At 44.4% G+C, this 13,295-nt stretch overlaps 1 protein-coding gene across 2 annotated transcripts in view; it reads left to right on the forward strand.

Annotated features, from left to right (window-relative positions):
• The first annotated feature begins 10,798 nt into the window (after positions 1 to 10,798).
• cul2 (cullin 2) overlaps positions 10,799 to 13,295 on the forward strand; it is a 33,312-nt gene continuing 30,815 nt past the window's right edge. For both annotated transcript variants that reach the window (XM_063206441.1, XM_063206442.1), the window contains exons 1-3: positions 10,799 to 10,887; positions 12,032 to 12,170; positions 13,038 to 13,140. In XM_063206441.1, the coding sequence (XP_063062511.1) occupies positions 12,052 to 12,170; positions 13,038 to 13,140 (222 nt within the window). In that variant the 5' untranslated portion in view covers positions 10,799 to 10,887; positions 12,032 to 12,051. The remainder of the gene's footprint in view (positions 10,888 to 12,031; positions 12,171 to 13,037; positions 13,141 to 13,295) is intronic.

Below are 13,295 nucleotides of genomic sequence, written 5' to 3' on the forward strand. Positions count from 1 at the left end.
TTCTGTCTCTAAACCTGCAATCTCTATGCGCTTGAAACATGTATCGATTCATTTGCCAATAAAGTTGCCTAGTATTATGTTGCGCATCAGTCTTATGCACGTTACTGTTATAGGCCTACTGACCTAGTGCTCTACCTAGAACTACACACACACGTTCAAAACCCAGGTGAGGTCTGTCACCACCATCACCGTGCTGGACAGTGGACACCCAACCTCTTTGCCGCCCTCTGGCGGTTATAAGGCAAATGGTGGCCCTCTGAAGAGGGTTGAGGAAGTCCTCATGTTGTCTCACTCTTTCTATTAGGCCTACTGTTCTCTCTCTCTCTCTCTCTCTGAACAGATGATTTCACAAATTATTGAAATTAACTGATCCATATGGTTGGCGTGGTAGGCCTAGTCAGAAAATTGCCTGCATTAATAATGTCAATTTTTCTATTTAGGCTCCAGTGCAGATGTGGACAAACTCAGGCCCGGCCGGCGCCACATTTGGCCCACTTGTCGAGCCTTCACAAGAAAGACAGCTTTTCAATTAAAAAAAAATTCATACCGTCGCATAGCATTCTTAACATGGCTACCTAAAACAGGGATCTTCAGAGTTAAGATTAACCGAGAGGTCAAGTCAAGTGTAGCCTACTTTATTGTCAAAAATCTATGTAACAGGGTTAGCACACAAGTTTGAAATTGCGTTTGACCAGTCTCCAATGTGCAGTTAAACTATAAAACACATTCACAAAAATTACCTACACCCACACCCACACCCACCGTGCAGTAAAAACATAAATTAATTTAGGCTACATACTTTCTCTGACACATTCACACATAACACAAACATAACACACGTGCAATAGAAAAACTAACATAATGATACAACAATAAATAGCACACACACACACACACACATACACACACTGCAATAATAAGACACACATTACTAATGGACAATAGACACACACACACACACACACACACACACGCACTCTCTCTTTCTCTCTCTCTCTCTCTCTCTCTCTCTCTCTCTCTCTCTCTCTCTCTCTCTCTCTCTCTCTCTCTCTCTCTCTCTCTCTCTCTCTCTCACACACACACACACAGCACACACACACACACACCCACACACACACACACACACACACACACACACACACACACACACACACACACACACACACACACACACACACACACAGAGTAATCAATGGTTGTAGGTTGTGTGTAGTAGCCTATATAGTAGATATGGTGAGAAGGGTAACGTGCAAAGGTATGGTGAAAAAAAATATTCATGTAATGCTCTTCAGTATCTTGAAATGTTCATATAGTTTTCATCAGTGTGTTGAGGAGTCTGACCAGATAGAGTAGAGAGAGAGAGGTTCCATTGGCCCATTGTTTCCTGGTTCTATTATTGCAAGGGGGGGGGATCCCCCTTTAGGCAGACCTAGGTAGACCTAAGGACTGTTCTATTCATTGTAGGAGTATTACGACACGCCCTTTTATGCAGACCGGAACCTGGTCATGTTAGGTGCCCATAGCAACCTATTACATTGGCATATCTCTATATCCTTAAAGAATCTCTGGTGTGACAGAGTCTGCTTGTGCGGCACCGCATGCTGCGTTACCCTGATTGTAAGGCAGGGCTTGACACTGGCACCTGCGAACCGGCCAAATGCTGGTGAAACTTGGCTGTGGCTAGTAATACTTTCAGTGTCACTAGCCAATTTGGCAGTTCATTGTTTGGTATGACATACGCATCATAGTAGCCTATATTCTGTTGTTTTCCCCTTGTGCATCAATTGTTTGCATTCAAGTTCAAGAAAAAGCCCAGTAACTTAGTTTCTGTTTGCTTGATATACGTGTACTTCCATGTAGAAAGCTGTACACTCATCTTGCTTTAGCACCTCATCTTTTTAGGTTAGACGTACACTTATCATAATAAAGAAAGAAAAAAAAACAATATAAAATCTGTGGCTAGTGGAATACCTGAATGGCTAGTGACTTGGGAAAACCACTAGCCACAGTGGCCGGTGGGTGAAAAAGTTAATGTCAAGCCCTGTTATAAGGAGAACAGTTTGTGTGCTGGGTGAGTGGGGTCTTTGATAATGTTCATCGCTCTCTTGGAACAGTGTGAAGTGCACAGCAGATTTGCTGGAAAGGGGGATGCAGTGGTGTGTGTAGGCATCCCCACTTTTGGGCTCCCTAAATGAGGCTTTCTCAACTTTTACTGCAGACAAATGAGTGGAGTGCAGCAAGAAGTAAGTGAAAGTGAAAGCCCAATTGAGAAACTCCAACTCCTGTTGTCATTGTGGCACAGCACTCCACAGCACAAAAGATTTCACTTTACATTGCACACAACGAAATTAGATTTATGCCTCACCCGTGCAAGGGGGCAGCCCCCAGTCACGCCCCAAGGGAGCAGTGCGGCGGGACGGCACCATGCTCAGGGTACCTCAGTCATGGAGTACGATGGGGGAGAGCACTGGTTAATTACTCCCCCCACCAACCTAGCGGGTCGGGAGTTGAACCGGCAACCTTTGAGCTACAAGTCTGACACCCTAACTGCTAGAGGGAAGATTTTTTTTTTTTACCACTTTAAACTCGTTCCGGCGCCCTTGCAGTGCAGGTCCTGAATGACTGGAATAGGCTAAATAGGCTGCATCCAAATACATTTGATTGTAATGTGCAGGAAAGTTATGTCAGTGCACATTATTTCTTATTGACAGTTGCATGACATCAATGGTGAACGTGTGGAGCAAGTGAGCTCATTTCAATTCCTAGGAGTACACATCTCCGCTGATCTCTCCTGGTCGATTAACACCTCGGCCCAGCAGCGATTGCACTTCCTGAGAGTACTAAAGAAAGAACAGTTAGACTCAAGCTTACTGGTGACCTTTTACCGATCCACCACAGAGAGCCTGCTGACCTACGCAGTGTCAGTGTGGCACTCAAGCTGCACTGAGGCTGACAGGAAGAGACTGCAGAGGGTGACCAAAACAGTGCAAAAAATCATAGGCTGCCCCCTGCCTCCCATACCCACCATCTACAACTCCTGCTGCGTAAGTAGAGCCAGGAGTATCATTAAAGATCCCACACATCCTGGCTTCCATCTCTTCACACAGTTGCCCTGTGGCAGGCGCTACAAGGCATTACCAGCCAGAACCAATAGGATGAAGAACAGCTTCTTCCCCAAAGCTGTTACAACAATGAACTCACACTTACTGGACATCACAGTGTGGGGAGGAAGCTGCACGGAGAAAAACAGGAAGACACTCCAGAGTGTTGTGAACACAGCGAAGAAGATCATTGGAGTACCACTCCCCTCCCTGCAGGACATTTACACCACACGCCTCACCCGGAAAGCACTGATGATCATCAAAGACACAAGCCACCCTGCACACAAACTGTTCAGCCTCCTGCCCTCTGGAAAGAGGTACAGGCGCCTCCGTTCCCGTACCACCAGGCTGGCAAGCAGCACAATGCACCAAGCGATCAAGATGATGAACACTCAACCCACTCTCCCTCCACTGTCAGCCTCTAGCCAGCAAGGCCACTGACAACCCCCCCCCCATCCCCCACCACCATATCTGCGACTGAACATTCCACCTGCACTACTATACTTGTGACTGAACTTTCAACCTGCACTAACTCAAAACATGCACACACACACACACACACACACACACACCACACACACACACACACACACACACACACACACACACACACACACACACACACACACACACACACACACACAAGCACACTGCACTTTCTGCACTAAACTCAAACATACACACACTGACACACACACACACACACACACACACACACACACAGACACACGAACACACACACAGACGCACACCGCACCTTCTACCTGCACTAAACACATACACACACATACACACATACACACACACACACACACACACACACACACACACACACACACACACACACACACACACACACACACACTGCTGCTGGTGTACTTGACAGACCTTTTTAATATTTATTTTTCTTCAAAATGCTACTATTACCATGTCAGAACGCTATAAAGGACTTTTTTAGGAAAAGCACAAAAGCACAACAATACCTCTTAATGTATGTCCTCTACAAGTCTTCTGTTGTCCAGTCTTGCACTTTAAATGTCTGTATGAGCACTGTCTATGTCCATACTGTCTTACGTCCATGTATAAGTACTGTCTATGTCTATACTGTCTATGTCCTTACCTAGATTAGTCTATGTCTGTATGGGAAAGCAAGAAATGTAATTTCAAATTCTTTGTATGACCAGTGCATGTAAAGAAATTGACAATAAAACCTACTTGACTTGACTTGACTTGGACAATGTTCATCTATAAAGGACTGTGCACCTTGTAGGGAAGCTCAAATCTCAGTATACTTTGTATAATGACAATAAAGGCTCTCTATTCTATTCTATTCTATTCTATTCTAACACCTGACACCTTCTGTCAGTATTCTAAACCCATTGTTTGGGCCAATATAATAGCCCACCTGTGCTCGAGTCTAGTGCATGGTAGGCCCACTGCAGTGCTGCACCAAAATGCTTTCGATAGGCCTAGATCAGGGGTCCCCAACCTTTGTAGGTCTGAGGGCTTCCAAGGGGTTACCCAAGGGCTACTGAGGGTTACCCAAGGGCTACTTTTGTTCAAAATCCTCTACTGATGTCTTGGCATCATTCTCAAATCACGCTATTATTGAATGATAATTTGTTAATAGGTTGTAAAGAATAAATAATCTCATATTTAAATCAAGAAAAGCATTAACTGTGATTAAAATCTGGTAGTCGTCACTGTTTATTAACATCCTTGATGGGCACCTCAGAAGCTTCTGGAGGGCTACCTGGCGCCCGCGGGCACAACGTTGGTGACACCTGGCCTAGATGGAGAGGAGACAGGAGACACCATGGAAGGGCATTGTCTGCAAATGGATATTCATTAGAAAGTGGTGATGACTACCTGGTCGGTCGATAAACAATTGTTCAAGATGACATTCATGTTTTCACCAGAGTTTCTCTAGTATAGAAAATGCTGTCGAGATTTAAAACTAGCCCTTGGGATTAAAAAAAAGTCCAAATATCTTGAAAGTGTGGTAGGTCAAAAATAAAAGACACGCAGGCATTTGCCATTGTCCTTAAAACCTGTCTGGAGATGGCAAAGAGAGAGAAGGTAAGGTAGTACCCTAATGTCTCAGGATCAGATGATATGGTGGCTAAAAACTGGCACATCACACTGCTTGTGGGTTAATTATCCAGTGTTTCTTCATGGAGAGCTACTCTTTCAGTGTACCAAGACACTGATTACAGTCTTTTAGCCAAGTGACCCAATTTCAACCACTAACAGCCTATCTAACAACTACATGAAAAGTGTTATTAGTGATAAGCTTCCAAATTAGAGCTGTAATTAAATGCATTAATAAAATACTGATCTGATTAGGGTAGGTGACAAAGACTCACATTGCAGATGGTATTAAACAGTGTTGACAACAATGTGTTTGAGAGATTATTCCTTTTCCAGAGTCCAAGAGTTCCCGGATAGTCATGCCATGTTATCCCACCAGGTTGGTGGGGGGAGTAATTAACCAGTGCTCTCCCCCATCCTCCTCTATGACTGAGGTACCCTGAGCATGGTACCGTCCCTCTGCACTGCTCCCTTGGGGCGCCATTGGGGGCTGCCCCCCGCACGGGTGAGGCATGAATGCAATTTCATTGTGTGCAGTGTCCACTTGTGTGCAGTTGAGTGCTGTGTCACAATGACAAAGTTTCCCAGTTGGGCTATTTCTTACATTGCAGACAGTGGTGGCCTAATACCTGAGGTGTCAAAAGTAAAAGTAACAATAAAAGTAAATTTGTGGTGTAATTGCTATACTAGCACATTATTTTACATAGCTGTTACACCAGTTAATCCATTGTACCTAAGATAGACTGTGTCGTTATTGAAAAACACCAAAAACCAAACAAGACACCAACAAAAACCCTCCATAAATTTGATTCAACCAGCATGGAGATAGCTGATCGTACAAGTGCATACTGGTTACTCAAATAAGTTAGCTGTGTTGTAAGGGAATTGTGTTCCTTTTTTTACCTTTATTGTCACTTTTGACATCTCTGCCTAATAGCTAAGGAAGTGGACTTAAGATCAGAGGGTTGGTGGTTCAAATCCCGCCCTTACCTCTCCCTACACCTCCATTCATGAGGTGCCCTTGAGCAAGGCAACTAACCCCACATTGCTCCAGGGACTGTAACCAGTACCCTGTAAAATACCTGTACCTAAGTTGCTTTGGATAAATGCGCCAGCTAAGTGTAATGTAGGCCTAATATAATGTAATATAGGCTTACCAATACACAAGATTTGCTACAGGTACTAACTTAGCTTGACTCATGAAGGTATGGAGGACCTTCTGATTCGCCCTGATCCCAAACCAAAATGTAGTACAATCAGGATTGCAGTATTTTCAGTCAAAATGTAAATGTAGTGGAGAAGGTGTTGGGACTAACGTCTAATGTCTAACGTCTGGGTGGGCTCCGCCCCCTTGTGCCTGTGTCTCATCCTGCAGATTGGAGATGGCTGGAGCTGGTTTGCTTTGATGGAGGCTACTACCAAAGAAACTCAAGAGAAAGAACAATCTCTTGGCGGGGAATGCATTGGCCACGGTGTAGTACGGGGGCGTTGCCTGAGGACACGAGTGGATGGAAAATTAACTCCCTTGCGCATGGTTATACTCATGAACGGCCATCCGGGTACTTTGCTCGTAAATGTGCGTTACGCCCCTTTATGGGTGAAAACAAACCGAATGTCTCATCAACTTACATGCTACATCGGCTTGTCTAAATGAACACAGTCCATACTTCTGCCACAGCTGTTTGGCTCTATTATTTGAACAGCCGGCAACACGACACGTTTTCGGCATGTTGCGCGTGAACAACGCTAGTCTACAGGTCCGTATCTTTCGCTTATTAAACCCCAACATCACCAATTGACTTGCATGGGTTGTTTTCCCCCACAAATGGGCGTAACGCACATGGAAAACGTCACGCCGTTCATGAGTATAGATGTCATTTTCGTACTCCCTTGCACATGGTCAGTGGGGGCGACACCATGATGGATAATTTGTGGCCAAGTAACGGCAGCTGTTGGTCAGCAGTAATTGCTGGGGGTAATTAAGGACAGCTGACAGACATTCACGCTGTCCTATGACCTGTTCCACAGTGAATAACATTTCCGTACTCCCCTCGCCATCATTTCCTACTACGCTGTTATGACGTGAGTAAGCCCTCTTGTCTCAAGTCTCTTTGCTACTACTAAAGCGGCTGGCTTTCAGCATCTCGCTCTCTCTCACAGGGCTGACGCTACGCCTGGCCCCTGCTCTCGCTGAGAGCTGGTTTTGTTTGGTTTTCGCACTAGGCCTACATTTTTCGCACACATGCATTACACTATTATTTTACACTACTGATATTTTGCCTTTCTAAAAATAAATACTTTTTGGTGAAATGACGTTGCGGACTGGTCTCCCTTTCATGCTCCGGCTGCCTTGAGCCAGGCGGTCGTAGCAACGGTGAAAAATAAATAAAAAGCGATTTTTTTTTTCAGCAACAATGCCCGCTCGCGTGGAGAATCGATATTGATTCGCTCATTTTAACAGTATTTTCAAATCTGTAGTCAAAGTGGCAGCTCATTGAAAATGTGTGACGACAAGTGTTTCTCCAATCATGCAAAGGATTGCCGTAGCCTAACGCATTCATCTGGCGAGAGTCAGGTTATATGCAACCGAGGTCGGCACTCGGGGCTCGAACCTGTGACCTCCCAATCACTGCCACACTTCAGCATGGGAGGAGGCACAGATGCAATACCACGGAGCTAAAGGCAAACGCCAGTCACGGCAGCAGTGTAACCGAGGTGTTCCTGCGCAGTTTGCCACTTACGTAAGGCTTGAAATGGCAGCTACAACGGCTACAGTTTGAGAGGTACAGGTATTAAGAGATACCACAGGCCAATAGCTCAGGGATACCACATCTGCCTGAGGCCTCAGAATTGAAAGTGAAAAAGTGAAAGCCCAACTGGGAAACTCCAACTCCCATTGTCATTGTGACACAGCACTCCACAGCACACAAGTGCACACTGCACACTGCACACAACGAAATTGCATTTTTATGCCTCACCTGTGCAAGGGGCAGCCCCCAATGGCGCCCAAGGGAGCAGTGCGGTGGGACGGTAACATGCTCAGGGTACCTCAGTCATAGAGGAGGATGGGGGAGAGCACTGGTTAATCACTTCCCCCAACAACCTGGCGGGTCGGGAGTCGAACCGGCAACCTTTGGGTTTTTCAGTCAGTAGTGTGTGTGTGTGTGGGCGCTCGTGTCCTGCGAAAGCCAGACCGTGTGTATTCACATAGAATGTATGTAAAAAAAAAGAAAAGAAAGATAACCCCCCCATAAGTTTGACAAAGCCTACCATCATCCGCAAGCAAACGAAGTCCATTGTGAAACTTGCGTCATTCAGTTATATTCTGTTGTGCGATGTATAGGCCACTGCATGTCATAACCTGTAGCCTCTTTCAGATGGGCCTGCCATCGGGCTTGTTCACTCTTTGCTGAAAAGACTCCGCTACATTATAACAGCGATGAAAGTTCAGAAAACACAGCACACTTGATACTGTTCTTTTTTAGATGTGTAGTGGAGGCCAACTAGCAGAATTCGGCGTGGAACTTTAGTAATAGTAAACCTCCCTCCCGAAGCATCAATACGTTCTGGTTGGGCTATCGGACCGGCCCTTTAGCTCAGCGCACTTGTACTGTGACCCCCATTGCCGAACCATGTACAAAGAAACTGGATCTAACCAAGAAGCGTCATTTTGTTTCTTTTCCGGTATCCACTTTATGTCGGGTGAACGCCCCTTTAGGAGACCTTCGGTTAGGAGACCTTCGGAGTCCTGAGGTTGAGAATCAATTAAGTCCCCTTAGCGCTGTAGATGGCGGTAGCGCACGTCTTGCGCAAACACTTCAAAAAGAGAAGAAGAAGTAGGGGACAACGCCCCCTTAGGAGACCCAACTTTTTCACACGCTTTTGCATTGAGTGGGTGTGTTTTGCTTTATCTTGGTTTGATTCAGTATTTTTGCCATGTAGTTCACAAGGTGCAGGAACACCTCCGTCACAGTGGTGCCGTGACCCGGACGGGAGTGAGGTTTAGGGGGGAGAGTCAGTGTAACGAAGGCCAACTAGCAGAGTGTGGCATAAAACGTTAGAAAAGGAACACCTCAGTCACAGATGCACTGGGCAAAATGCATAGTTCGCTCCAAGAAATAAAAAGGAACCTTATTCAGGGTGTGTTGTTATCTGAACTTTCATCCTTGATCGGGTTCATACATCAGCGCCTGCATTATTGAAGCCTTCTATACAAGAAATGTTGTGCCTAATAACAACATTGATATGACATTACCGAGAGCCTTAAGTAAGAAATTAAAGCGTGGTCATTACAATGTTGGTGACAGTAAAGTCATAGCAGCTCTGCACAAAGGATTGAAATTGGTCATCCACTACTCACACTTCCAGGCCACAGTGTCAGTTATCACTTCATAGGCTACATGGTAGCAGTGCTTAATTTGAGGGGGAGCAAGGGGGAGCTAGCTCCGGAACCTCAGACGAGAGCTCCGGAACCTTGGATGGAACCTCATGGAAATACATCACAGATCCCCCTCAGGGGGGAGCCACCCATCCTCTGCGCTCCAGGACCTCCCGCTTGACAAATTAAGCACTGCATGGTAGAGTATTACAAAGTACTACTAATTTATCTTACTTTCTTCAGTGATATGATACAACCTCTCCCCAGTAGGGGTGGTGAGCTGTGATTATGTAGTATTTCAGCATCAAGGGCCAGGGGCCAGGGTCAACCCATTTCAAGAAGACATCTGCATGAATGAAGACAAGAACTCCTGGGATCCACTATGACTTCTTCCAGGTTCATTTGCACTACCACAGTAAGTCTCCGCGATTGCCTGGTTTTACAGCACAGGTTTAAAGGACACACCTTACACTAGTAGCCTAATAGCACGTTCACCAATGAAGCCTATTTTGGGGGAGACCATTCTAACACAATCTGAGTGGAGCAGAGTGTGAATCAACCTAGCCCTCCATAAATAACCTGGGTTTTACAAGTGTGTCAGGCTCAGGCAGGCCCTAACAACTAGGATATCGTTTACACACATTACATTAACGCGCCACTACTTCTATTGACTAAACTATTTTTAGTTTTTTAAGGCAAACTGGGCCTGGGCTACGGTACATAGGCCCCTGCAAGGCAGGCCATCCTGTGGTCCGAACTGAGTGGGGCATCGAAGGTTGGCACGAAGAAATGAGAAAAGATGTCCAAGAAGGGAACTCGGCCCCCCTGAGATAGTATGACCAAAACAACACTAGCGATGTTACCGCTGTTTCAAAGCCACCATTATTCATTACATTGGTATAAAATCTGAATGTGTGTGGAATGTTGTAACGCCTGTCGCAATCTTGCTCCGTGGGTCAGTAGAGTGACTGTACGTCTTGAGACTCCTCTTGTTCCTACTCACCTTCCGTAGTTTCAGAAAATACCATAACAAATTTAGGGGTGTGGTGCCCCATTATATATTCCTTTTCCACAATGGGATCTGTTTTTTGCCGAATGATTTGATATGTGATGGACTTACCTCCTATATGTTTAAGTTAATTGAATTAAAACGTCACAAACATGTAATTAACTAATATGTCAATAATGTATGCATGTTGTAAATCACCTACAGCTGATACAATGGTAGGGCCTGTGAAGAGGCGTGAGTGAAAGAGATCAAGCTCCTGTCAGTTGAGGACTTTAAGTTTTATTCCAACATCGTGACATTGGTTGGAGGTAATCGCAATATCAATCTACCTACCTGTCATTGTTTGCCGTACTTTGACAAATAAATGCGGCTGTGTATCATGGGTTTGTGCAGAGCATATGAAAGAAAGCTATGAGTTGACGTGCTTGCTAACTCACTAGCTAAACCGTTCGGTACTAGGACTCGTATTTATCACTACAGTCACCGTTTCAGTTACAACAAAGCTAGCTCGTGAACTGGGATGCATAACTATTGCAAAACATGCCGCTAACAGGGCAAACTTGCTCTTTTGATATATATTGTTGCAATGAGTTCTGTAGTTATCACTGAAATGCTATTCAAGAATCTTGAATAACGACAGTATACACATAGCCTAGCTAATGTACCTTACCTGGGTAGGCCTAAAGCTAAGGCTAGTTTTTAGCCCCCGTTTTACAGAGCAAGTGAGCCTGGCAGCTAACATTGTCAGCTAGCTGAACAAATATGATTACAGCCAGCATTTTAAGGCATTATGTTTACGTGATGATCGTAAATCGAAAAACAAGATGACCTTGTAGTCTGGCAGAGAGAATAACTAAACTAAACCCCAAATGAGTTCGCTATGAAGATTTGTTCAGTGTGCTGTGTGCAGAATGTTGACATCTTGAGGCATTTCTAGTAACTCGTCCCTCTTCATAAATTTCATTAAAATATCAGTGTCTACTTGAAAACTGCACGTGAGTAAACTCATCCTAACCTCAACGATACACCTTGTTTACGTTATCTAACGAAATGAGTGACCAATTAAGTCTGAGAACTGTGAGAAGTTGTCCTTAGAAGGGCAGAGAATGAGTTAACGATACAGGAAGAAGTGTCACCAAGCTTGGATGTCACGGATGCTAAATGTTTTCTATTGGGGAGCTTACACCTTGGATTGGCGAAGAATATGACGATTTACCATGAAACCCTCCATAACATGATGTCTCGCATTGTGCGTATGTCTGTGGCAGTTAGTACGAAGGTTAAAGTAATTTGCAGTGCCATGCAGGTTCATCCTATGTGTGCGCCTGTTTAAACGTTCTGTAGGCTACCCGCATAGGTTGTTTTGTGTTGTAGTTGTATTTGGCTTGCTTTGGATTTCACCTGTCTTGTTTATGTGTCCCTATTAACTTGGTGTTATTTAACTTCATTCAGGTTTTACAAGAGATTACAGAATGTCCTTAAAACCACGGGTAGTGGATTTTGACGAGACATGGAACAAGCTTCTGACGACAATCAAAGCAGTAGTGATGCTCGACTATGTTGAAAGAGCAACCTGGAACGACAGATTTTCGTATCCTTCATCATAATGAGAGCTGATTCCTTCCACCATCCATCACTTCAAAGGAGATGTCCTGTCAATGTAAACCTACATTTAAACACGTATGCTCACGCTGCTGTTGACTTGTCAATACTCGACGACAGGGCATTGTTTTGTTTAGCCCTTTCTGAAATCCTGGCCACTCAAATGGGGGCATAGTTTGTTGACATCATTTACAACGTTGTGCCTTTGGTAAGTTACAATGTTTATAATTCTTTACATTTTACCTACTTAAAATATCATCCTCAAAGTTGGCAACATCAGCAGGGACCTTACAACACACCAATAACTGATATTTCTAGTATGTGGAGACACTTAAAAAAAATAAAATAAACAAATGCATGTCCCAATTTAAGAATTGCCAGGATCTTGGAAAGTGCTGAGCAAAAAATGTCTGACAAGTCAAGGGTAGTGTGAGCAATACAATGCTGAAATTGGCACAAATTACCCTTTAACAACATCAACAAGAACAACACTAAACACTGTATTATGGCTATTGTTTTGATTTTGGGTTTCGATGACAGTTGCTGTGCTAACACTGGATCCATTTCTGGGCAGTTTTACTTGCGCCCTTGAGGTCTTGGTTCTAGCAGTGAGGACTCAATGGGCAATCCCTCACGATGCTCTCAGTCTCCATCCTTTGAGATGCTGCATTAAAGGGACATTCAGGGCTGGTAGTGAATCTCCATGCAGGGCTGGTCTTTCTAACGCTGTGTACAGGTACGGGATGATGACAATTTTGGCTGTCATGACGGCAAAATAATGAGTCCAGCCTAAAAGAACTCCCTTGTACGCACCACACCTCATCGATTATATGACCCCTTGACCCACAACACACAGGGACATTTACGCACTTTGCGTTGCTTATCCAGAACCTTTGGGCGAGAGACTGTATACTGAGACGAAAGTATTTCTCGAGAATCATGTTCGTCAGTTGTACAAGGTAATTACCGGTACATTTTTACACTTGTTTATGTAGTTATTTTGGTGTGATTAAAAACACATGAATAAACCATTGCACTTTTCACACATTTTAAATAGCTTTTTTTCACACACACACACACACACACACACACACACACACACACACACACACAC

Source organism: Engraulis encrasicolus, chromosome 9 (genome assembly GCF_034702125.1).
Source record: "Engraulis encrasicolus isolate BLACKSEA-1 chromosome 9, IST_EnEncr_1.0, whole genome shotgun sequence".
Classification (NCBI taxonomy): Eukaryota; Metazoa; Chordata; class Actinopteri; order Clupeiformes; family Engraulidae; genus Engraulis; species Engraulis encrasicolus.